At 39.6% G+C, this 27,549-nt stretch overlaps 1 protein-coding gene across 25 annotated transcripts in view; it reads left to right on the top strand.

Annotated features, from left to right (window-relative positions):
• ANK3 (ankyrin 3) overlaps window positions 1-27,549 on the top strand; it is a 688,018-nt gene that overhangs the window by 595,265 nt on the left and 65,204 nt on the right. For 24 of the 25 annotated variants that reach the window (XM_049696621.1, XM_049696616.1, XM_049696615.1 and 21 more), the window contains 3 exons: window positions 9,498-9,604; window positions 14,922-15,146; window positions 17,865-18,019. In XM_049696621.1, coding sequence (XP_049552578.1) covers window positions 9,498-9,604; window positions 14,922-15,146; window positions 17,865-18,019 — 487 coding nt within the window. The remainder of the gene's footprint in view (window positions 1-9,497; window positions 9,605-14,921; window positions 15,147-17,864; window positions 18,020-27,549) is intronic. The other variant, XM_049696620.1, reaches the window with a different exon arrangement.

Raw genomic sequence — 27,549 nt, 5'->3', positions numbered from 1 at the left:
GCCATGTGTCTACAAAAAGAGAGAAAACGGGGCAGCTGTGGGGCCCTGTCCCTCTCTCGTTAGGTTGCTTTCATCTTTCAGACTTGCCTTTTCAGAACAGATTCGCCCACGTGGTTTGTGCCTAAGGGGACTAGCCGCGGGGCTTCCAGTGGTGACCAGTTTGGAAGATGTAACTAAACTAGTGTGTAAACAGTTGCTCTGGCTGTTGGGTAATAGTGGAGATCATTCTGGAGCCAGTAGTGGAGGCCTCTTGATAGCCTCCCTGTACCTCAAGCAGCTGTTACCCCTAACTGTTACCACCCCCTAACGCTTCGCATTTATCTCCCAGTCTAGGCTTCCAGATCCTTTGGGCTGGACTTGGTCTTTTGGCCGGCTAAGGATGATCTCATGTATATTTAGTTACATATTGTGCTGGGTACTAATACTTGGTATATTAGCAAGGAATGTGCAAATTGGAGAGTTCTTTGGGAGAAATTCATGTTTATTTTTTCAAGACCCGCCCTTTCCCATGACCTCAGTAATAGAAAAGGAGAGGAATGAACAACCCAACAGGCTGGTTATGCTAATAATCCTTCCTCCTGTCCCTGCCAACCCCGTTCCACCCCTGCCCGCCCCCTTCCCCCTCCATCGGCAGATTAACTTTCCTATTTCTTTCCTTGAAGCTAATTTCTAAAGGGCTCTCAGAAATGTGCATGGTGGCAGAAGGTCACCAGCCTGGGATTAAAGATTTTCTAGAGATAGTCGCTTGGAAGATAAGCACCTTTGACTAGTGATATTTAATATCCTGCTTTTTCCTCTTCAAGGTGCTTTGCCAGCATTACTTAGGTGATCCACTCAACACCTCTCACAGATTGGTCATCAAGATTACAGATTTTTTTTTTTTTTTTTAAATGCAGAGAGGTTTGTGTTGTAACTTAAGGTAGTACAGTTCGTGTGGATGTCTTGAGCCGGATGCTGATGTGTTAACGCTCTCAGCTTCTATGCTGACCTTGATTCACCTTCTCTTGTTGAAGTTAGTAGCTAAATTATCTTGAAATCAATCCGATTTGGAAATCTCCAGAACGCAACTTCATTTTGGTTTGTATTCTGGTCTCAAATAAGTCTTGGGGGTAATAAGAGTTGATTTCAAGAAAAGAAATACTTTAGGGGGAAAAAAGACCTGCTTTAGTAAGCTCTTAATTTGTATTTTATTTTGCTACTTGAATGAGGTTTTCTTTTATGGAATTTAAGGTACACATGATGTTTTGAAATATGTCTTCATTGTGAAATTATGTCCACGGTCAAGCTAACTAACACATCAGTCACCTCCCATAATTACCATTTTTGGGGGTGTAGTGAGAACACTGGAGATCTACTCTCTTAGCAAATTTCAAGTATATAATACATTTTTATTCGTTGCAGTCACCGTGCCGTGCATCAGGTTTCCAGAATTTCTTCATCTTATAACTGAACGTTTGTCCCCTTTGATCCATATCTCCTCTTTTCCTCCACCCCCCAGCCTATGGTAACCACCATTCTATTCTCTGTTACTATGAATTAGACTTTTTTTTCTTTTAAGATGGAATCCATTTCTTAAAAGAATATTTCCAGATAGTTGTGGTGGATGTCCAGACAGACCTACTGTCTGTTTCAGCAGCAGTTTGCCATTTCACTCAGTATCTGCCATAGATCATGATAATTATAATACTCAGGGCAGCACCTGTCATACGTTTTATTAAACGGATCATCTCACTCTGTGCTTTCAGCCACCTTACGGACTAGGTATTATCGGTACCACGTCACAGACAAAAGAGCCTGGGACTGAGTGTTTTACTTGTCCATTGTCACATTAGGTGACATTTGGTGGTGCAGCTGAGAATAAAACTTAGGTCTGATGGCTGCTTGAACCCATTCTGCTGCTGCCCTAGGCTGCAGTGCCACTCTCATAAGCAAAGTACAGCAGCCTGAGTGAAGCATATTCAGCTGGAAGAGTCAGCGTTTAGACAAGTATTTTGTCATGGCCAAAAGGCCACTGTTATTTGTTAATCCAGCAGGCTACTCCCTATACTCTGATCAAACATACACCATCCTAAAAAGCTACATACGGGGCCACAGTGTTATATAAATTTAAGAAATAAATTCAATTATAAAACATCTGGGAGCATCAAGATTATTATTATTATCTGTGATTCTGTTTGCATAGCAATTTAGAATTTTCATATCACTTTCATATTCCTTGGGTCATTCCATTCTTATGGTGAGTTGGGGCAGTTAACATTATCCACCCATTACTCACATGCAGAAATGAGGTTTTTTTCAGTGAGGTTTTTTGACCTTCCAGTCACCGGGCTATGAAGTGATGCAGCCCACCTCAAACCCAATCATCTGTTCTCTGTCTAGGGGATCTGACACCCACATGGGTCCCCCTGCCCTGGCCCTGTCCGATGTGTGGCCACAGGCTCAAGTTATCCTTGACAAGGATAACTACTAAAGCCACCGAGTGCTGGGTATTGACTTTGAGAAGCCTTTGCTCTCCTGGGCTCCCAGTCTGGTTACATCATCCAGCTGTTTCCCAACTAGATCGTGTTTACAGTTTTTCAGATTAGATGCACTTCATTCTCCGTGGGACCTGTTGCTGTGAGTTTTACCCGGGGCCGGTAACATTAGCAATATCAAGACCACCAGTTCATCCGCAGGACCACCTTCTGCCAGGGGTAGCCAAGCGGACAGACAAGGACCTTAACTGGTGGCATCCAGCACTGGAGGTTGACAGTCAGCAGCCTGGAGAATTAACTGATACTGGAATGAACTGGATTTCTTTTTCTTTTCCTTGCAAGTACTTTCTTGCCTTCTACCTCTTTTCTTCTGTGCCTGGACATTTATTTCCAGTCCTGGGCATTTGGGTGTGTCCTCATTGGTGAGGCCAGTGTGTACTTGCTCTCCTCTTTTCTCTGATGAACAGGGCTAGTGAGAAACTATTTTGGGAAAGTATGAACCTCTTGGAGACAGTGATATCATCGTTAGTCAGGCGTTGGACTCTATTGAGTAATGTGCATTTTGATTTTAATAGTATCCTTGATATCACTTCCAAGATGAAAAATGATGTGCTTATTCATAATCATTTTTGACTTGGGAGTAAAAGGTCTTCTTAAGTCAGTGTGAACTTTTCCTTAACGTAGTGTTCCACTAAAGCCACGCAGCACCGGGTATTCACTTTGTGTTGTCAAATGTTTCAAGTCTCTCTCTGAACTTCAGTTTCCTCATTTGTAAAATGGTATATTATCTCCCAAGGCCACTCCGTCCTGAAGAGTCAAAGAACAAAGTAATGTAAAGGCCTAGGATAGTCCCTGACATTGAGTTGACAGAGTAGGTTGCAGTATTGCTGTTAATATAGACATTTAAATGTTTTTGAGTCAATAAATAAGACTTAGGCATTTAGAAGGTGCGTCCTTCTAACTGAACAGGCTGTGTTGATTTCATATAGGCATCCTGTGTATATAACTGTAAAGGACCAGTGCTGGCCCTGGAATATGTTTGTTTTTGCTCTGCTTTCTCCACAAATTATCAGATTTTAACAAATGAGCTCACATAAATAAAAGTCCTTTGAAAAGTAGGAGCAACTGAAAAAAAAAAGAAAAATAGAAGCGATCATACGTATGTCCTTTGAAAATCCTTTGAAAAGTAGAAGCGACCACAGCCTGCCAGCCCTGGCCGTGGTGCCAGATTTCTGGTGTACGTTCTCATTTAATCTTCCTATCAACCAATCATCAATTTGAAAATGAGGAAACTGAGACTGAGAAAAGTTCAGAGACATTCTAAGGATCATAAAAGCAGTAAGTAATGTTGGGGCATCTCCAAGGGGGCTTTTAATAAATAAAGAAAAAGAACAGTCAGAGGCAAAATACCTCCTTTATTCCTGATGGAGGCCAGGTTGAGGGCTGGCTGAGTGTCTGAGCCAAGTGGGCTTGGTAACTGAACCCCTGAAGTGAGCAGACCCCCTACCCAGTGGCCAGCATCAGTGACCCAGGGCAGGCAGCCCCCTCACGGAGGTCTGTTTAGGGGAGCAGAAGGGGGATGTCTGCCCTCTGTGACCAAGCTCAGGCCCATGAGAGTGAAAACTGGATCTGAGAGGAGCCTTCCCAGCTACCTTTCCCAAATCTACCACTTAGATAAAGAAATCACATTTCCTGAACATTAAGGGACAGGGCGAAGCCCACAGTGAGTTGCCTTTCTAAGTTGGAAAGCTTAGGAGTGGGAAAGAAGTGCTCTCTATTCACAAATGGCAAAGGCAGTTTTCAAATCCAAGTCTGCGCCTCAGGTCTAAAGCCAGTCTTTTCCGTGAAGCCCTGGGAGCACCCCTACTTGCTGTGGGAAGTTTAAGAGCCATCCCTAGTTCATCTTTTTTAACCATCATCACACGTAGTGACCTTTTTATCATTTTAAATGTCTATTGGTTCAGTAACCAAACAGAAGAAGAGCTTCTCCTGGTACCATGGTACCAGGCACAATGACGTGTCACAACATCTTAAAATTCATATTGTTGACTACAATAAGTAAGCAGTTCAAACGGCACGTTTCTGTTTTAAGTAAACATTAGTCTGTAGAAAAAAGTGTTCAGAGACAGGTAGCTTGCAAACGAAGCCGCCACTTCATCTCTCTAAAAATCATAGGCTCAGATGGAGTGCCTTATTTTTGTGTTTCAGTGCATGCATTGTAGGAAGAGCATTTTATTTGTCTATATTTAGGTTATTAAAATTGCTAGGCCTGCCCATCAGCCTCTGCAAAACTCTATGGAAAAAAAGAAAAACTGGGACAAATATCGGGACATATGGCTCATTGCTTTGAACAAGTCTTTTAATTGATTCTACATTTGCTCATTTGTGTTATGACAAAGTTCCTGTGAGTGACTAGGAGGTGTGAGAGTCGGGGAGTTAGAAAGGAGTCAAAGGGATCCCCATGTGCTGGCACACCCCAGCCTCGATAAATATTACATGACGGCGGCCATACCTTTTTGTGGGATACAATTCATTGTTTCAATAATTAATGTCGCCAGTGCATGTTTCTAAGAGCACCAAAGGTAAATAATTTACTGTAATTACCAAAGAGGAGTCATATTATTTATTGCTTAGAACTTGAAAAAGAATAGGTCTTTTGGAAAATAGCCTTAGGGCTGCCCCAAATGGAGGAATTGCAGTTTGCTGAAAAATAAGTGAGCAGCACCACCTACTTTATATTAAATATTTTGCCCCACTCTGAGGGTGGGTTGGTTGGGGTCTTTAAAAGTCAGTAAAATTGGGGGCTTCCCTGGTGGCACAGTGGTTGAGAGTCCGCCTGCCGATGCAGGGGACACGGGTTTGTGCCCAGGTCCGGGAAGATCCCACATGCCGCGGAGCGGCTGGGCCCGTGAGCCATGGCCGCTGAGCCTGCGCGTCCGGAGCCTGTGCTCCGCAACGGGAGAGGCCACAGCAGCGAGAGGCCCGCGTACCGCAAAAAAAAAAAAAAAAGTCAGTAAAATTGGTAAATGAGGCCAGATGAAACCAACACCTCATCTTTGGTTAACCCATAAAGAATTTGGGAACTTTCTGAAGTGACGTATTCATCTTTGGGGGTTAGGACCCTAGTTCTGTAAACTCTTGTTAACACCATTGATCGCATACCCATCCACCAGATGTGTCCTCTCTCACCGAATGCACAGACGGCTGCTCCTCATTCATTTTCGCATTTTCCTAGGATCTAGGCAGGACAGTGACTTACACATAAGTGCTCTGCATATTATTGTTCCATTTGATCTCAGGGCTTTTTTTTTTTTTTTTTTTTTTTTTTTTTTTTTTTAGTACGCGGGCCTCTCACTGTTGTGGCCTCTCCCGTTGCGGAGGCTCAGCCGCCATGGCTCACGCACCCAGCCGCTCCGCGGCACGTGGGATCTTCCCAGACCGGGGCACGAAACCATGTCCCCTGCATCAGCAGGCAGACTCTCAACCACTGCGCCACCAGGGAAGCCCAGGGCTATTTTTTTAATCTTTGTAATTCACAGTAATTTTTAAAATTTAAGTTTTCTTATTATGAACCTTACACACACGAATAAAAAGTCATCACCTGTTTATTTATACCTTAGACGGAACCCTGTGGAGATTTTCCCCTCAGCTGGCCTAGATTTATACAACCTATGAGCTATATATAGCTCAATCTAAAACTGTGACTAAGCTGATAGCAAGCAGGAAAGATCTTTTTGGAGTAGCATCTTCAAGGAAAGATCCAAGCAGCATGGAAATGAATGTGTTAAAGTCGCTCCGACTGGATTAAGGGTCTCCTGGCCAGCGAGCATCTTCCCTTTGTCTCAGCAGGCCCCCAGCTGGCACACGGGCTCACAATTTGCTTCCAAATATCTTGGCCTGGCCATAGGATCTGGTGTTTAAAAGGAAAGAGGCACATGAAGATTTCCCCTGTCTGCAACACTCAGGGCAAAGAATATTCTTTGCCGGGTGATCTTTGGCTGTTGCAACACGTGAGAATTAACCGTTCAAATAAAGGTCCTTCTCCATTTGGGAAAGAAACAAAAAAAGTCACGTTCTTTTACAAGACATACTCAATAGGATTAAAAAGAGCATCCTCATATACACCTTCAGCCCCCAACTTCTCCTCTCCAGAGACAACTGCTCGGGGTAGCTTTTGATGACTGAGTACTAAGCTTATGGGATGCTCTCTGCGTGGTTGAGGGCTTAGCACCTGTGATTTCCACTAAAGTAATAAGTCTGGGACATTTCACTGGAAAATCCCAGAGAAGACTCCCCATTTTCTGCCTCAAGGCTTTGTCCCTAACTGTCTGTCTGGGAGACCAGTAAAGGTAGAAGGCTGGGGCTGAACATGCATTACATAAACTTTCAGTTAATCTCCATTTTCATTATGGTGCCTCTGACCCTCTAATCTTCTGCCTCTGGTTTCTGTGCCTCTAGATTTCTGCCAGGGTTGATGGGGGTGAGTTATTTGGCAATTGATAAATCAGTGAGGGGATTATGGAGATCAGATCCCTTTTTAGAGAGACTTGCAACCAATCCTTGTTTTTCTGTTGATGACTTCTCTTATTCTCTTTGCGTGTGTGTGTGTGTGTGTGTGTGTGTGTGTGTGAATTCTTGACTGTCATTTTACTGGGGTTTCAGTAGAAAGCAGATCTTTAGAAGGACGAAAATTGAGATTGATTTGGTTTTTGGTGTGTGAGCCAATATCTCTCATCAGATTTGGAACATTCTTAGCCATTCTCTCTTCAAACATAGCCCCTACCTTATTCTCCTCTTCTACTTCCGAGAGTCCAGTTACACACACGTTAAAACCTTTCACTGTGTTCTACGTCTCATACTATTTCCTGTATTTTCCATTCTTTAAAAAAATCTACGCTTGACATATACCCACCACTATATTGAAAATGGATAACCAGGAAGGACCTATAGCACAGAGAACTCTGCTCAGTATTCTGTAGCAACCTAAATGGGAAAAGAATTTGAAAAAGAATGGATATATGTACACGTATAACTGAATCACTTTGCCGTACACCTGAAACTAGCACAAGATTGTTAATCAACTATAGTCCGATATAAAACAAAAATTTTTTTTAAATCTACCCTTCATTTTTTATATTTTTCCTTTAACACTTCCATATATTAATCCTGTTTCCTATTGTGTTTAAGAACTGACATTATACTTAGAACTGAACAAAGGCCCATTTGATTTTCTTACGTATATTCCAGTCCTCTGTTGAATCATCCACCTTTTCATTTCTTTTCTCTCTTTTTTCCTATTTTCTTAAACATACTAATCATAGTTATTATGATAGCTATAATCAAAGTTCTTATTAACTTCCTTCAAAATGTAGGATGACTTGGGAGTCTGTTTATAGTATCTGGGTTTGTTTGGTTTTTGTTTTTGCTCACGTGCTCTGGCCATGCTTGGCAGTTTTTCATTGCATGCTGGACATGATGTATAAAAACAAGTTTGTAGACACGACACACCCAGTGATGATAATATTCCTTCAAAGAGGATTCACCATCCCTCTGCCAGGCAAAGAGTGGCGGCTGATTCTTCTCATCCAATCAAGATTTTGCTGAAATGAGGCTGGTTCGCAGCCCTGGTAAATCTCAGGCTACCTCTGGTCTGTCCCTGGCCCTTCAGGGTCCTTATTTGAAATTCTAGTATGATCTTTGGGTCCCCTCCCCTTCCAAGTCTCACACTCTAAATCTTTTTCTCATGAAACTGCCCAAAAGCTCTGTTATGCCTTTCAGAGATTTTCTGGTTAGTTTTTTAGCTTCCTGTTCTGCACAGCTCCAGAGTTTATTTATTTATTTTTATTTTATTTATTTATTTATTTTAATTTTTGGCTGTGTTGCGTCTTCGTTGCTGCACTCAGGTTTTCTCTAGTTACAGCGAGCGGGGGCTACTCTTCGTTTTGGTGCGTGGGCTTCTCATTGCAGTGGCTTCTCTTGTTGTGGAGCGTGGGCTCTAGGTGCGCAGGCTTTAGTAGTTGTGGCTCGCAGGCTCAGTAGTTGTGGCTTGCGGGCTTAGTTGCTCCGTGGCACGTGGGATCTTCCCGGACCAGGGCTTGAACCCATGTCCCCTGCACTGACAGGCATATTCTTAACCACTGGGCCACCAGGGAAGCCCCAGCCCCAGCATTTAGCAAATGTTCTGAATGGAAATCTGTAGCATGCCTGAGGCCACCCAACTCTCCACCAAAACTCCCTTGGTTTTTCTGTTCCCCAGCAGGTAGCCCCTGTAGGCACAAAGCCCAAATTCTGTCTGCACTGGTAATTGACAAATGCCCCCAAGTTAAAAATGGCAACAAAAAACTCAACTCTTCCAGGTAACCACCTCTCCAAATATAGCTCCTCAGTTTTGCACCTCAATTGTTCTCTGCTGCCCGCAGAGATGATTTTCACACTTATCTGTTGTGCTTAGCACAGCACTAGGCTGCTGCTGGCTTCTCCACCCCACTTGGAAACAGAAGTCATCAAGATTGAATTTTTTTATTTTTATTTTGAGATTCGGAAAAGAAATTTACAATTGTCAGATTAATTTAGAGATTGTTGAAGTACTTAAAATCATGGTTAGCATTACTTCTGTGATATTCCTTGTGCCATGCCAGTTACTCAAGATGGTTTCTTAAAAGATTGAGATAATACAGCATATCAATGAACTTTATTTCTAATTCTTGAAACTTCAATGTAGACCTGTGGAGGAAGGTACAGTCAGGCCCATGGATGCAGAGGGCCAATGACACTAGTTATTTTATATGAGGTACTTGAGCATCTCCGGATTTTGGTATCCACGGGGATGGGTGGGCGGGGGGTGTCCTGGAACTGATCACCCGAGGATACGAAGGGGCAACTGTAAAAATATATATATATATATATGCTTACTTTGAACGTTAGACTATCTGGACTATGGAGACATACAGGTGTATTTTGTACGTACAGAGAAACCACTGTCTTGGATGGGTTGTTGACACGATATATCGTTTTATTTTTCAGCATCTAACATTCACAAGAGAATTTGATTCAGATTCTCTTAGACATTACAGCTGGGCTGCAGACACCTTGGACAATGTCAATCTTGTCTCAAGTCCTGTTCATTCTGGGTAAGTAACCAAAAAGTCACTTCTCCTATTAAATTAACATTGCACTTACTATTTGCAGTTATAAATTCATATTGACAAGCTTCACATGTACGAGATGTTGATCTTCTAAAGGACTTCATTAGTGAGTATATGTGGTATATATTTGTAAGTCATTAGTAAATATTTTTGCTAAACAAATCTGCATTTCTATTTTTATTGGTAAAAGCACCGTGTTAGAAAGGAAGTTAATAAGGTGCACAACCATTTCCTGGCTATTCTGGCACTACTTTTAGCTCTCTAATTTTCCTTTTCAATAAAAAAAATTTTAATATAGTCATTTCTCTTAATTTTACTTTATTCAAATGAAGTTTTTTTCTGAGTATCTGATTTTCCTGAAATAAAATTATAATGAAGCTGTATTAAATTAAAAATTTTTTTAAATAAATGAATTTTTAAAAGAAAAGAAAAAATGAATGTACCAATGTGTGTACGCTGGAAGTGCTATAGTAAAAACCACATCAAACAGGCTCCTTGTTGCTGCCCTGTTAGTCAGCAAATTTGAGGCAGGCAGCTAAAAGGTGACCTGCTTCAATTGCTGAATTGATAATTATTGTATTTTTAGATATTGGATTCTTAGCCTATTATAGGTAATTAAACTTGGGATAATTGATTGGCATACAAATGGAATCGAAATAATTCATTAAGATGACGAAAATTTCAAAGTATTTTCACCTCTGAAATTGACATTTAGGCCATAAATTAGTTGTGATCCAGGACAAGTGCAGATTCAATTTATTTAATTCTGAATTAAATAAATTAACAATAATTAACATTTGTGAAGTGCCTTATATATTTTATGAAGTATTTTTTGCTGCTTTTAATTACAATAAATTGTAATGGCTAACCTACCTAGTCCTTTTCATGTATCTGGCATTGTGCTAAATCTTTTACATGTATTATCTTATTTAATATTTATTTGAACCTTAAAATGACACTGAGATAGGCTTTACCCATTATCCCCATTTTACAGAGGAAAAGTCCTAGACTCCAAGTAATGCTGCAGGTTATTTAAAGTATTCTTACACAATTGTGGCTTGTAACACCACAATTGTGAAAAACAAGTCACTGCAATGTCATTTAAATGGAAATAATTCACATGAAAGTGCCTTATAAACTATAAACTACATGGTGGTCTTTGAATCATTAATATTGCATTTCTTTAATTCAGTTAGAAAAAGCTTTAATTATAGTAATATTACATTTTAAACTGCTTAAAATAGTTACACGATTTATAGTAGATGTATTTGGGTCTAAAATTGCAAAAGCAAAAAACAAACCAAAAAAAAAAAAGTTGAGAAGGAAAATATAAAACACCCAGAATAGGGCTTGCCTAGTGGCACAGTGGTTAAGAACCCACCTGCCATTGCAGGGGGCACGGGTTCAAGCCCTGGTCTGGGAAGATCCCACATGCTGCGGAGCAACTAAGCCCATGCGCCACAACTGCTGAGCCTATGCTCTAGAGTCCACAAGCCACAACTACTGAGCCTGTGTGCCACAACGACTGAAGCCCGCGCACCTAGAGCCTGTGCTCCACAGCAAGGGAAGCCACTGAAATGAGAAGTTCATGCACCACAGTGAAGAGTAGCCCCTGCTCCCCGCAACTAGAGAAAGCCCACGCACAGCAACGAAGACCCAACGCAGCCAAAGATAAATAAATTAATTAAATAAATTTAAAAAAAAAACACCCAGAATACATTCATTAAGTGGGCAAACATACTGAAGAGTTTTTTGAACCAAACTTGGTGAATTGCCACCATGTGACAACAATCTAGAACCAGCACTTTGTATTCTACATAGGAAAGAAAAGCACTAGGGTTTAATTTAGTAAATTGACAAGTTGAGGGATCATAGGATAAGAAAATCAGAAACGAGCTTTCCCCTGCACTGGAGGCAGTGTAGTATGTGAATAGGCAACTAATGTCTCCTTCCCTTTGAATTCACTGAAGACAGTAGACTTTTGCAGGAAAGGAAAAGTAATGGCAGCTAATTGGGCTTATTTGAAAAGGAAAATATACACTTGGTATACACTTGGAAATAGTTCACTAATGCCAGGTCTATGGTGTAGCTTATATATAGCCATTTAAGGCAAATCTTTTTCCAAGTTGTCCCACAAATGCCAAATGCCTTGGTTTCATTTTCTGATGGTTTTTATTTTTCCTTTGCTTATCATTGACATTTTCTGTTGCTTGCTTCTAATTATCTTACATTAATTTTTCCCATTTGCTTTCTAAATTATTTTGCAGCTATTCTTCTCCACTTCCTCAGTATGATTCAAGGTGATAACTGTGTCTTTTATGTGAACCATCCCTTTTTGTATTTTTAATTTATGTGAATTTTTCCCACAGTTAGATTGTGTCAGTGTCTGTAGTGTATCAGCATTTGTCATCCTGCTGTTCCTAAAGCTAGAAACATTCATTCATGTGTTAGTTTTAGGATCATTTGTAGAATTCCTGCTTTAGTTTAAATGTTAATAAGATACAATGAATATGATTAAATATCACCTTTTCATTTGTTTCTATAAATTATATTGCATGAAGTTTTATTTTGCATACAATATGTAAGGGATGAGTTTAGAAAACAAATCACTGTATTTCATAATGCTATTGAGTAACAGGACTCAATATCGGGCTTAAACATCTACTCCCATCTTTCCTCAGTCTTTTTGCTCTATAAAACTGAAAACCATAGAACAACAAATAATCAGTAATGATCACCAACTATGCACTGGTTGCTACACAGAACACAAAGAGATTCTTCCAATTTTATTAAAATCTTCTAAGCCATGGTTTTTCCATTTGGTTCTGATAGTCTTTGTAGCTGGGGTATTTTTATATTGACACTGGTAACCTTCTTACACTACCTTCACTTTATATATATATACTTTATATATATAATATTTATATATGTATATATATTTTTTCAGTGTTAGTAACCAAGTCTGACCTAGGCAGTTTCTGAGCACACTTAACAAAATGGTTTTGTTCATTGGTTTATTCAATAAACATTTACTGTGTGCTGATTATGTATGGGAACGGTGCTCAGCTCTGTAGGTTAAGCAGTGAACGAGACAAAACCTGATCTGAATTATTATCTGTATTAGTGAGACTCAGCTGTTTGTTGCCAGGACAAACACAGCCCTCTCAGTGTAAACACTCCAGTGTTTATCTGTATCAATACTAATACAACTGCATTTTCAAACCCAGAGTTTATCTTGAATCATTTGTAATTCATTCTGTTACTCTTAGTCCCAAGCACGAGTTGATTTTTAACTACTGGAAGCTGGGAAAGATGAGATTTTTGTGTTGGGCTTCCTTATAATATGCCACATTGTCTTTATTACTGAATAAAAGTAGTTGTTAAGTATGTATATGTCTAAAAAAGTATAGGCTCCCCAAAGCAGTTTCAAGTGACCCTTTTATCATTCAACACTGGAGACAATTCATCTGGACACTTGTACAAGTGAACAAGTATCTTTGTCTTTGACTAGGGAGGAGTGATTTTTGTTTTGTTTTGTTTTGTTTTTGAGAGATTCAGTCTCTTGCCCTCATACTTTGAATATCCTAGTGGTTCTGGTCTCTCAAAGTATGTATAATGATATCAAAAACATATGAAACCATTAATTAATCCAGAGGAGAACAGCTAAATCCAAAATGAGCAAAAGGGTGTGAAGTTGATTCCACCTCCCTGATGACCAGAGTTGGTTCTGAAAATCTGATAGGCTGAAAAGTGATCCCCATGCTCTTGATTCTCTCCACGGGGATGGTGGGTCCATTTGCTTTGTTGAAGAGGTTACTGTTCCGAGGTCAAGAGGCATCACTCTTTAGGAAAGGGTCTCCAGCTAGGACCACCAAGCAAGGTCTGAAATCTATTCGTAGGATGTTAGAACTGTTTTTTAGAAGAGTAAATAGTAGAGGATTTTGATGGATGGGATTATCCCCCTTCCGCGCCCCCCCCCCCCCCCGCCCAAATCCTGTAGGTAGTCAGACAATTTTCTAAATATCAACATTTGGTGCTCTTCCACTAATAAGCGTATTTTCACATGTGAAAATTAGAATGCAAAAATACATGTTTCTGTTCCCCAGTCTCTGACTTGCACTCTTCCATATGTTGGGCTCATTGGTTTACATTCATCAGAGTGCTTTACAACATGGTGACAGTGGTGGGAGGAGTCACGGAGGTCTTTTTTTCACGAACACATGATAGGAATAAAGATATTACCCAAATAAGTTTGGGGTTAGCAGATGCAAACTGTTATACATGGGAGGATGAACAACAAGGTCCTACCTACTGTATAACACAGGGAACTATATTTAATATCCTGTAATAAACCATAATGGAAAAGAATATGAAAAAGAATATATATATGTATAACTGAATCACTTTGCTATACAGCAGAAATTTACGCAACATTGTAAATCAACTATACTTCAATAAAATTTTTTTAAAAGATATTACCCAAATATGACACAGTTAATTCTTTACATCTTCATAGCTACATGCAGACAAATAATTTTTCCTCCCTAGCTTTAATATAACAACCAATGACAGAATTATATAACTTAGAGATATTTTCTAAAAAGTCTGTTCAATCATTTTTGTATTGCTATACAGATACTCAAATGTAGGTTATTTTAAACAGTTTTTAAGCCAAATTGATATTGAAAAGATTAAACCCCTTTCCATCAAAATTGCCTTAGTAAAACTTTAGTCAGCTTCTGCTTTTATTCTTATTTTCTGCTTTGTGAGAATAGTAAAAATTAGAGTGTTGGTATGATTAAAGATACATTCATTTTATGAGTTGTACATGTTTAAGACATACTGTGGAGTTTCATCTTACTTGTTGAGGGGGAGAGATTCCATAGTCAGCACATGGCTAAAACCATTGATAGTTAAAATGACCCTTGAATGTAAACTTAAACCACCCACAGGGACCACATACAGTGGGTTTGTTTTTAAATGCAAGACAGTCGTTTAATAGCCGGTTTTTATCCCAACTTTGAAACAGTCACTCTTCCTTCAGTTTGAGCATCTGACAGTGGTTGGCTTCTGTTCGGAGGCCACGCACCATCAAAAAATAAAGTGTCGTGTTGTACTTTTTTGCTCAGTTCACAAGTCAAATGCATGTTTGATGTGACTCCACTGTATTTACTTCCAATGTATTCTTAAAGAGGGGGAATGATAGCTACCTTGTCTGTCACTTTAACATTCAGTTTCCAAACTTGCTGTGAAAACGGCTTCTGTCTCTCCTTGATTTGGCCTCTGATCTTCCCCCCTGCAGGTTTCTGGTTAGCTTTATGGTGGATGCAAGAGGCGGCTCCATGAGGGGAAGCCGGCACCACGGGATGAGAATCATCATTCCTCCTCGCAAGTGCACTGCCCCCACCCGTATCACCTGCCGTTTGGTAAAGAGACATAAACTGGCCAACCCACCCCCCATGGTGGAAGGAGAGGGATTAGCCAGTAGGCTGGTAGAAATGGGTCCTGCAGGGGCACAATTTTTAGGGTAAGTCATTTGTCAGTTTTCATCTTGGCCCTCGTACCACATCTCTGATTTTCTTTACCCTTCTCAGCTCAAGTAGTTAACAGTTAAATCTGTTGAGTTGGACCATTTCAGTCGAGTACAGCCTTCATGTAGTATCAGAGGTCACAAAGCTGTGTAATTCTCTGAAAAGCTGGTAGGCTGGTACTTCCTTAACTCAGTTTGCTGGCCAAAGGTTTTACTAACCGAGAAGCATGTTCTCTGCTCAGTGAGTGCACGGAACCCCAGCGGCCCCCGTGGAAGTCAAGGCACCACTCTTATATATCCCACGTTGAATAAATGGCTATTTTGGGTACATGTCTTTTTAATGATCATTTTTTGGGGAACAATCCATTGTGATATTGTATTTTACAAAAAGAAAAAATGCATTTATTTTCTGAGGTGGCACTTGGGTGCAAATCAGGCAGGCTCTGTCGTGACGGACAGTTTGTTCACAGTTTCCCCTTCTTGTTTCTCTTCCTGCTGCATGGATGTTATTCAGTAAACTGCATCTTCCTACCAATCCTCCCCCTGTAAATGAGGGTGAGAGCTTGGTTAGCCGAATCCTGCAGCTTGGGCCTCAAGGAACAAAATTTATTGGGTAGGATCTTTATAGACAAGATACAGAATGTCTACAATTCTTTTTCCATTTTCAATTTTTTTCTGTCACACCCATGGTCGTCTTCTTGTCTTAATTTTATTTTTGGTTTTTAATGCTTTCAGTTGATGTGTGTCACTGAAAGAAGAAAAAAAAATCATAGTGGCTTGACGTAATGCGGCACCGCTACCTCTCTTGTGCTTTTCAAGCATGTGGAATTCACTGCAAGCATTCTGCTTTCATAACTGTGCTTCTGTAAACCTTGCTTTAATTTGAGATGTTTCAACTGACGCTGATAGTTTTTAAGACAGACTGATAGTCTAATTTTAACCCAGTGTAAAAGAAGATATATGCAGGCTTTGAATCAACATTTGCTGTAAATGATATATATGTGTATATATATATATATATACCTGTATATATATATGTATGTGTGTGGAGTTGCATTTTTTTAAAAAAGTACTTATGGGCTGTGAGAAGGACAAGTCATCAATAAGTAAACTGATTTTGAAAAAATGTTGGGAATACAAGATATTTAAAGAAAATCCAATAGGCAGCAGGTAGCATATTCTACTGAAGTTATTAAATTGTTTTGTTTTGTTCTGTTTAAGCTGAAATGTGTTGGTATTTGTCTGTCTGCTTATCTGTCTGATTGGTGTGTTTGCATTGGCAGTCTGCATGAAGAAACCTGTTATGAAAAGTTATGCTTGGCTTTCACCTTGGTCCCAGACCCTTGTTCATTTCTCCTCTCCAATATTGTTGAATGTCATACACAAAGCCACATTCCTGAAATATTTAGAGTGACAGTATCTGATGCATTAACCTGCAAAGATTGTATCTAGTTTTCAAAAAAAGAAAAATTTAATGTCTGATCACCAGGTGTGGTTAAAAACTAAGGTGAACATCTTACTAACTCTTGAAATTACTAACACTATTAGGAATAGTTGATTTTGTTCTTACCCACTGAAAAATAAAGGGATTATAAAAAATTTTTCAAACCCTTAATTTGAATTAATTATAATTATTTTGCCCAAAGTAAAATTTTCATATTTATCATCCCATTTTAAGTGAATGCTTTTGTAATAAATCAAATATTAATATGTTTTTATTTATGTCATTTGGTCATTACAACTACTCTCCTTTTTCATGCCATTACCTATTTAAGCCTGTATCTTCTGTCACCACACGTACATAAACACACAGGCTAAGAGGTGAGGTTATATACAACCTCTGTAGGAGAATAATGATACTGTCTACTTAAATGTCATAAAATAAAGCTGCACAATCCAACTCCATAAACCGTGTGTGATTGTGGTCTGCTTACTCCCATTCATCCTTTTTAGCATTTATCCTACTTCAAAATTTAACAAAATTATTCCTGTGCTTGATTGGCTGTCTTCAATTTGCAGCCATTTTTTCGCCTTCTTTTGCAAAAGGACACTGTCAAAAGTTACTAGATCATTATATGACAGTTTCAAACCAATAATGCTTTTTCAGAAAGTTTAATTCCTATGCAGTCCTACGAGAGCTAGGAAATTACACTGCCCATTTCACGACGTAAAAATCAAAGTAACTGTCTTGACTATACAGGCCATGAAAGTTAGGAAAACTGACCGTTGGAAGGAGTGGATTGTTAGATTGTTTTCTTGCTAAGGGAAAAAAAGTCAGTAATCTTTCAAAATAGGCAATTTACAGAATTTCTTTTTTAAAGAAATGACTGTGTCCTTTTAAATCATGAGCATTTTGTATAATACAATACACTATTGTGTTTTTAAAAATGGACCAACTTTCTTTCTTATGGTCTATTTTAATAACTTTCAATTCCTCGATTACTTATGTGTGCTGAATATTTTCCCCCTATTCAATCAAATGCCTAACATATGATAGGCCCCCAAGAATTGTTTGTGAATGAATGAATGATGGCATGTTTTCAGGTTTCTAATATATTATTTAATTAGCAAATGATTCTGCAGCTTTGAAATCATTCCCAACCTTAGTGGCACCTCTGATTTTCAAATGAATACTGTCAATGAAACACTTTTAAAAGTATGAAACTATAAACCTATTTCCTTTGATACCAAAATAATGTGGCATTTTTTTTCCAGCCCTGTCATAGTGGAAATCCCTCACTTTGGGTCTATGAGAGGAAAAGAGAGAGAACTCATTGTTCTTCGAAGTGAAAATGGTGAAACATGGAAGGAGCATCAATTTGACAGTAAAAATGAAGATTTAACCGAATTACTTAATGGCATGGATGAAGGTAATTACAGTGACTCCCTGTTTCTCTGAATGTCTGCAGGAAGAAATCAAAGGGATGGCTAGACTAAAGGAAACAGTACTTGAATTTCACACGTTTGTATTTTAAACTGGGAATCGGGTTCCTCAGCATTTATTGTTTTCTGCATCTAAGGCATGAAGTTCCATTTAATCTAACAAACTCCGCCCCCTCCATATTAATGTATAAACCTTCTGATATTTCTCTGTCTTAAATCAACTGTATCAATCTTTCCAAAGCTTAAGAAAGTTTTCTAAGTCAAAAATGTGTAAGGAGTGAGTGAAATAATAATGCAAGGTATGCAAAGCATGCAGAGCATTTTTAAGAAAATATGTTCACTTTTTATTTTTGGAATCATTATTTTCGTGCCCCTTCTTTTATCTCAGTCTTCTCGCAGATTATTTCAGTATTCTTATGGATTTTTAATTTCTCCTGGGTTCTAATCAGTTTTTTAAAAAAATAGGTTTCAGGCTAATGATTGGGGAGTCTGTGGTGCTTCCAGTGTCTTATTCTTTGACCTGGTAAGACTGGCCTATAGCGAGCATGTCACTCTCTCATACACACCTTCTTCAGGCTGTCTGACCCTTAGAGTCGTAGCAGTTTTTCTTGGTAGATATTGGGAATAGACTTGTTTTGAGAGTGGGTACGTGGTGCAGCGTTTTCCTTTAAAAATGTAAAAAAAAAAAAAAAACAGAGAGAGAGCTCATCATAAAATAAAGCTAATCTTTATACTGACTTGCTGATCACTACAAATCCAGCAACTGTTTTTTGTTTTTGTTTTTATTTTATTTATTTATTTATTTATGGCTGTGTTGGGTCTTTGTTTCTGTGCGAGGGCTTTCTCTAGTTGTGGCAAGCGGGGGCCACTCTTCATCGCGGTGCGCGGTGCGCGGGCCTCTCACTATCGCGGCCTCTCTTGTTGCAGAGCACAGGCTCGGCGCAGGCTCAGTAATTGTGGCTCACGGGCCCAGTTGCTCTGCGGCATGTGGGATCTTCCCAGACCAGGGCTCGAACCCATGTCCCCTGCATCGGCAGGCGGACTCTCAACCACTGCGCCACCAGGGAAGCCCAGCAACTGTTTTATATAACAGCTTTACTGGAGAAATTATTCACATACCATAAAATTCACTCTCTTAGCACTTAGCTCACTAGCTTTTGGAATGCATCTAGCATAGTCTCTACTGGTTGTGAAGTGTGGACAAAGGAGCTAGACAGACTCGAGGGTGTTTGAGGGACGACCTCGGACAAGCTCTTGGATCCCCGTGAGCCTCTGTTACTTCTATAAAATGGAGATTACCTTCCTCACTTCATAGGGTTGCTGTTGAGAAGAAATAAAGTCATTATGTGAGGCGCTTTTCAGATACAGCCCTTGTTACAAACTAAGCCCTTGATAAATATCCACTATTATATTCATTCCATAGAAAAAATTGTCATGCCAAAGGTATTGTATAAGACACAGCGAATCACAGCCAACCAAGAATTTAAAGATGTCTTTACAGCAGGGTAGGGGGAACCTAATCATTGCTGAGAGTCTAGCATTCGTGAGGCACTGATAAATGCCTCTATGTATGGAAATTTAAAATGAAAGCATAGTACTGCGAAGTAGGTAGTTTTAATCCCACTTTATAGATGGGGGAACTGAAGTTCAAACAAGTCAAAAGGTTACCCCCAACTCAGTAGCAGCACAGGGGCTGAAATCTCGTTCTACCTGTTCTCAAAAACTTTTAACTATCCCACTTACTTTAGAAATATGTGTCCTGTGGAGAAGAAAATAAACCTAGAGAAGAAAATTCCTACAAACCTCTAGATTTCAAGATCCAGAAGAGTCATTTTAAATGTTATACATGTAATGAGTATACATTAAATGTTTATACATAATACTGACATGTATATCCCGTACCATTCACAACTTCAGATAATTTCTGATGGATGGGAACTTTCATTGGCAATTTAGATTTCTAATTGTTATTACCTTAATTTATTATAAAGCATGAAATATAGTTTTTTAATAAGGAAATTTATAAGAAATCAAGTTTTAAAATGAATAAATCCTAAGGGAAAGAACTGAATTCGCATTTTGAAAAGAGTAAAAGAATATGGATGATTGAGAATAAAAAATAGAATAAGATAAATGGGTTTTCCAGAAGATAGTTTTTTTTTTCCTGTTTTAAGGAAAATAAGGTATAAAGATATTTTCATGTATCCAGTATTTCTTAAATACTATTGTAGATTACTAGTTTTTTAATGCAGCATCCTCTCCCCAAGGATTTCTTTTTTTTTTTTTAACCAATAGCTACCTTGATATTGTAAGTAGCTGAGGGCAGAGTACGTGTCTTAATCGCTTTTGAGTCACCAGTATCGGGCACAGTGCTGCTTCGGACACTCACCCAATCCTGGAGAGTAGGCAGAAGGAGGAACCTCATGATAATATATAGCTCTGGGGGGGCTGGGGGGATGAACTGGGAGATTGGGATTGACATATATACACTAATATGTACAAAATAGATAACTAATAAGAACCTGCTGTATAAAAATAAATGAATAAAATAAAATTCAAATTAAAAAAATAATATATAGCTGTCTAGAAGAAAGCTCTTGTTAGTCTGTTTCTTCTCCCCCAGACTTCATTAATGTTTTAGGAAGAATACTGAATATTCTAAGAGAGTGTTGTCCAATAGCACTTTCTATGGTGATGGAAATATTCCATACCTGTGTGGTCCAACAGCCATCACTAGTCACCGGAGACTCTTGAGCACTTGAAATGTGACTAGTGCAAGCGAGGAAGGTAATTTTTAATTTTATATAATTAATTTCAAATAGTCACCTGTGGCCAGTGGCCACCTCATTAGACACCGCAGTTCTGACAAAAACACTGCATTCTAATAATATGTTCTTCATTTCTGAGCACAGATTATAGTATCAGGCACAGGCAGATTTGTTTTTTAATTTTAAGGTTTATTTATGGAATGGATTTCCATGATTTCATACTGACATGTCTTTATTTTGGGGTTGTTTTTTGTTTTTTTGTGTTTTTTTCTTTTATTTTGTTTTTAATAAGCCAATTTTCAAATAGGAAGTTAGTTCTATCTTTGCTTAGACAAATGACGCCCCAGACACTGCCACACTAGGGGCATCTGTCTGATGTTTTAAAGAAATGATGATATAGCCCTATCCTGGATTCTACATGTTATCTTGGAAATAGTGGATAGAGTTTCTTTGCTGCATTTTTTAAGACCAGATAAAGTTTGGTTCCATTTTAGACAATTAAAAGGAAATGCAAATACTTCCAAGTTTAAAGAATCAAGCACTGGAGGCCACAAAAGGAAAACTGAGGACTAAATTTTCAAGGCACCATGGTTTTCTTCATATATTAAATCTATAAAAGCAATGATAATGAAGGAACCAAGACACACATTTTATAACTGAAGCTCAGTTAATCAGATTTCACGCCAAGCTCAAGCACCACTAACCACCACTCTTGTCCTGTCCTCAGAGAAACTTAGCTCTTATTGGAACATCCCTCCTCTAAAAGCAGACAGGCAAAAATAAAAATCAATCTGTCTCTAAAAATCCAACCCTTTTCCTTCAAGGTCCAACTAGTCAAACTTCTTGTGGGGAGAGAAGCATAAGCATGGTTTAGGAGGTTTCATGTTATTTCTACCCTCACCACTCTGTGCCCCTGGATAGCTGTTAATTAGCAAGATAAAAATAGTACATAAAATAAGCCAGTGACCAGATCACTCAAGACTTCCTTAAAGAAAAAGAGAAATAAATCATTCTACTATTATTTTATTTACCCTATCGGTTTACCCAGTTCATAACAATTAAGCCTTATCTGCCATCTATGGCAAGTGACCCTTGATAATACCTGTCTTATTATAAATGTCTCATTTTAACCTTCTTTTCCATAAATGAACTCAATGTGTTACTTTATAAGTAATCTGTATTCTACTTTTATAACTAGTCCTGTTGTACCGTCTTCTCTGAAAATCTTAAAACCCAAGTGTTTAGAAAGCATCTTAGCCAGTATTTTGATCAGTGATTTTTTTTACTGAACGACACAATTGTAAAGATTAGACTATGGTTCTATAGTATTTTAAAACTTGCAAAGCCTTTCCATGTGCACAATCAAATTGTAACTCCAGGGCTTCCCTGGTGGCGCAGTGGTTGAGAGTCCGCCTGCCGATGCAGAGGACACGGGTTCGTGCCCCGGTCCGGGAAGATCCCACATGCCGCGGAGCGGCTGGGCCCGTGAGCCATGGCGGCTGGGCCCGTGAGCCATGGCCGCTGCGCCTGCGCGTCCGGAGCCTGTGCTCCGCAACGGGAGAGGCCACAGCAGTGAGAGGCCCACGTACCGCCAAAAACAAAAAAACAAATTGTAACTCCAGGGAAAGACAAGTCCAAGGAGGAGGATAGTTTGCCCAACGTGGTGTGGTCGTGAGGATCACAACCTGTAGATGTCACACAGACTGGAATTCCCATCCTGGCTCCACGGCTTACTAGCTGTGTGAATCCAAGAAAGCCCTTGATCTCTCTAAGCTCATAGAGAACTAATGGGAAATAGATGAGCTAATATGTATGAATTTCTCAGCATGATGTCTGACACATGAGAACCACTCTCAAAGTTAGCCATAGCCACGGCTGCCACGTACAGCTGTGCAGGAGAGCGAGGGGGGCAGACATCTTGCCTCTTCCACTTTCCAAGCCATCTGCTCTGACACTGGCCTTCAGGACAAAGGGGCACCTTTATCTAATGTTTTCAAAGCGACTCTCTAGTTGCCTACAGGGCTGTGTCCACTCCACATGGACGCTTTTCCAGATCCCACGAGGACACCTCCAGGGCTAGTGGAATCCCTGGTCACAGTTGATGATGATTACCCCATGACTACCACCCAGTCAGGAAATAGTAAGCAGACAGATCTAGACTTCCAAAATCTAGACTTCTGACTCCAAATCTAGTCTTTTTTCTACAATACTCCCTTGCCTCTGTATCTTCTCAAATGAAGGATGCCTATGAAGGTGCTTTGTGTGGAACAAAAGGTGACATGAATGTCAGCTGCTACTTAAATTTTCCATTATGAATCAAGGTACCCTCCTAGTTTTTGTATGACTCCAAAGGACATGGCATGTATTCAGGAAAAACTGTCATTGCAGAATAGGGTGGAATCAAGAGTTATTTGTGGCACTAGCAACCTCAGAGATAAAGGCATCAGTGGTTATGCTAATGAAGCAGGTGTGTTAGAGCAGCTCTATTGAAATAACAGGCTAGAATGACACAGAGGACAGTTGGTCTGGGTGTGAAGAACCTGTTGTTACCACTGAGGTATCATGTGGCAGGAGCAACTTTTCTCTTTGGCAGCAGACATAGATCTTGTTCTAGCACTTGTTCGTTCGTGTTTTCTCAGGAGAGAAAGATATCGCAAAACAAAAAAATACTCATTCTGCTCCCCACAAAAACATCATCTTTAAAATGCACCAAATTGAATCCACTTTGTAAGTTTAATTAAAACCTTACTTGAGTTAAACTCACAAAGTTCAATTCAACATGTTTAAAATTGTGCCTGCCGGGGGCGGGGGGGAAACGGGGACGGGGGAGGGTTGGATTGGGAGTTTGGGATTAGCAGATACAAACTACTATACATAGAACAGATAAACAATGAGGTCCTACTGTATAGCACATGGAACCATATTCAATATCCTATGATAAGCCATCATGGAAAAGAATATGATATTTACTAGTAGAAGAATCCTTCCTCCTTTGAGATCTTAAGAACTGCTTATAGAAGTAGTTGAGCACTGAAAAGTGAAATATGTAGTTTCACGTTGTACACAGCACCATCTGTTGGGGAAATCGATTAACAATTTTGAAAAATTCTGGAGGAAAAAGGAAAAATTGAACTTAACCAAATCAGGACTGTGGTTGGGGTGTAAGAAAAAAATAGAAAAAGCGAAAAAGCCCCAAACTATTAATTAAACCATAACAAGATGCTAATCTGCTTTCAGTCCACTGCCAGAAAACTTACTTTTAAGTGGATTCAGCGATGCCCACCCGGTGCGTAACGGGGCCAGAACAGTTCCCTCACCCCTACTAGTCAGGAAATGAAAATGGGACCGAAGCAGATGAACATTAATAATGCCAGGTTTTATATATGTCTGTGTAATGTACTTCTTGCAATTACATGTCTTTATGAAACATTAGTGTGTCAAAAAATGACATGAGACACCCTGTCCCATGTGTCAGACAGAGTGGGGCTCTGTGCGCTCCAGGGACAGTGAAGGGGTCTGAGAGACCGGTTGTTAGCTTCCGTCACCTTTAGTGTCGATGTGAATAGAGGCCGATGTGCCAGACACGGCAGGTCTAGGCCCCTTAGAGCTCAGTGCGCTTCTGTGTTTGCTGCATAGGCCGGGTTACGGATTGATGGTGTTTAGCTTTAAGACATTATATACGATCCGGATTTTGAAGATAGGATTATATAAATTGTTTCTTGTCTGGATATAGTACCGATGGTTAAACGAAGGGTTGAAGAAAGTTTGTAAGGGGGCTAATTGCCTGAAAGCCTTTTCATTTGCACAAGTGGAAAAGTAAGCAGATGTGGAAGAACATTTTTCTGGAAAATAACAGGGAGAAGCAGATGCAAAGAATACAAGGCTTCTGCAATCATGGAGGAAAACCTTAGAATGATTATTCCAGCATGGCCAAACACACCCTCTTCTCACTTCTCTGTTTCCAGGAAGCCTTCCCTAAACCCCAGTCTAAGTTAGATACACTTGGTAAATACTTCTATCGCACCTGGCCTGTCTTCTTCTGTAACAAGCAGTTTTGAACTTTGCTCTCTTCCTTAGTGGACTGTAAAGTCCATGGGCAAGGAATGGCTCTGACTGGTGACAGTCATTATGCCCAATGAATATAACAGCCCTTAGCAGTGTTGTCACTTTGTCATAATTTGTTGAAGAAATGAAGAAATGAAGAAATGAATGAGTTGTATCCAGGCATGTGCTGCCGCCACTCTTGGCAATGTATTTCCTCAGTAATTCAGTGACCCATACCCAAGACAGGAAGCAACTTTCTAAAAGAACAGATGCCACAAACAAATGGGAAGAGGAGGTCTGGGAAGCCGGACAAGGGCACATAATGATTAGGAATTAGTTTTCTAAAAATAACTTTAAGATATATGATTGTCAGCAATTATACGGATTGCAAAAACTGGAGGGAAAAACAAACAGGTATATCATTGTTTCCAGACATTCTGCATCATTAGCACTCAGTTATTTGTGCAAATCTGAATAACAAAGAAGGTCCCTACCTTGGGTAGTTAAAGATGCAAAATAATGCTGATCCAGACACACATATAGCAGATGCCAGAATTCAATAAGAATATGAGTTAAATTACTAAAATGATGGGACCTTTCTGTACTGTCTTTGCAACTTTCCATGAATCTAATTATTTCAAAGTAAAAATTGAAAAGTTTCCTGCTGTGTTTATGTTGAGGAAGAAGGGTCAAGTATATCATTTGAGGGTTTTTTCCTGTAACATCCAAGGGTGGGCTTGTTCCAAAAGTTGCATTTTAGGTGGAGCTGAACTTTAATTCCAAAGAAATGAATGTCTATAATTTTCTGAAATATTTCAGTGAATATATTACAACTGTTCTATTGTTCCACATATTCTACAGCCAGAGTTAAATATTATAAATTTATCTTTTATTGCCTTCATTTCCCCCAATTTATCTGCTGCTTAATTTTCTATGATTGGTGATATTTTCCCTTAAAAACTGAATGAAATTAAAATGATAGCAGTTCCGATTTATATACTTGTAGAGATGCAAAACAGAGACAGTGTGATTTAAAAAAAAAAACAAAAAAAAAACAGTCCAACCTTAGATCTGCCACAGACTGGCTCTATGGCTCTCCTCTATCTCCAAAGTTGTATGACCTTGGAAAGAATACGTAATCTAAATTATTATGTCAACAGATCTGTGCTGGCGGATTTGTATCATTTATTTGTCATATCCACCCCAGAGGTAACTTTTCTTATCCTGATCTTATAAACAAGTTACATAGGGCTCAGCGTTAAGGAACTCCTCCAAGATCCAAGCTCACTGGTTTGAGAACTGGATTTGAACCGAAGGTACCTGTCTACAAAGACTTTCCACAGACCCATACTAGCTAGCATGCCGTTTTGAATTCTGACATTCTAAGACTCCCGTTTTTTCCCACCGCTCAGTATCAAATACTCCATTCGTAGAAGAGCAAGCTGAGAGAACATTCACATGACCAGAAATGAAACCCTAGATAAAGAAATCATCCTGGGCTTCCCTGGTGGCACAGTGGTTGAGAGTCCGCCTGCCGATGCAGGGGACCCGGGTTCGTGCCCCGGTCCGGGAAGATCCCACATGCCGCGGAGCAGCTGGGCCCGTGAGCCATGGCCGCTGGGCCTGTGGTCGGAGCCTGTGCTCCGCAACGGAAGAGGCCACAACAGTGAGAGGCCCGTATACCGCAAAAAAAAAAAAAAAAAAAGAAATCATCCTTTGTGAAAACTCGAGGTTGTATTCCTTCTATACACTGTTCACACTCAAACCTGACCAGATCACAAACAGCCTTCAGAAAACAAATTCCATACAGGAAAGAGAGTCATGGCCCCATTGGACCATGTTATCAAGACATTTAGTGCATGTAAGAGTGAGGCAGAACTAATCACTGTGATCATTTGAATGCTTTAAGAAAAACTCATTTTGTGGGAACATGATTTCAATCCTGTTATTTAGGATTCATTGTATTATGACCTTCACACCCATTCATATTTGCAAAGCATTTTATGATCCTTCTTGCTCTGTTGCAAAATCTGCTACAGAGAATGCTGTCCCAGCTTTTACAAATAAACTAAAGGAGTTACAAGGTACTTAAGACATTTATCATTCATCAGCAAGGCAAGAATGCTGCAGAACATCAGCTTCCATTTCTTATGCAGCAGAAAGCGCCACTATCATGAGAGCTTTGTGCTCCTGGAGTGGGGCCAATACGAAGTCATGTCACCTTTTGGACCAGGGTGTTTGCACATCCATCCATTACTCATCCGTTTATCAACCACTACACACATGCCAGGTAGTCTGCAAAGACACTGTGTTAAACGGTGGTTGGAGTCCATGTCTGTGTGATTTCATCCGTTCCCCCAGCCTGGTCTTAGGTTCTAATCTCAGCTCTAAAGCAGACCAGCTAAGTCAATTTGGGTAAGTCACTTAACGTCTCTGAATTTCAGACACTTACTTTACCAAAATGCTATGTGGGCAAAATAGTAATTGACCCGCCACAAAGTAGACATGCAGTAAGTGTAAATTTTAACCTTCTTCCTGGCCAAACCTATTTCAGAACTCACCTCTCTCTTTTCCCTGTGATGTGTGTGTGTGTGTGTGTGTGTGTGTGTGTGTGTGTGAGAGAGAGAGAGAGAGAGAGAGAGGAAACTTTGCTAGTAACAAATTAAAAAGAGAGAAAGAGAGAGGGATCCAGGGTTCTTTCATAG

Source organism: Orcinus orca, chromosome 14, assembly GCF_937001465.1.
Source record: "Orcinus orca chromosome 14, mOrcOrc1.1, whole genome shotgun sequence".
NCBI lineage: Eukaryota > Metazoa > Chordata > Mammalia > Artiodactyla > Delphinidae > Orcinus > Orcinus orca.
Note: the sequence above shows the minus strand (reverse complement) of the source record. Positions and strands in the feature narration are given on the sequence as shown.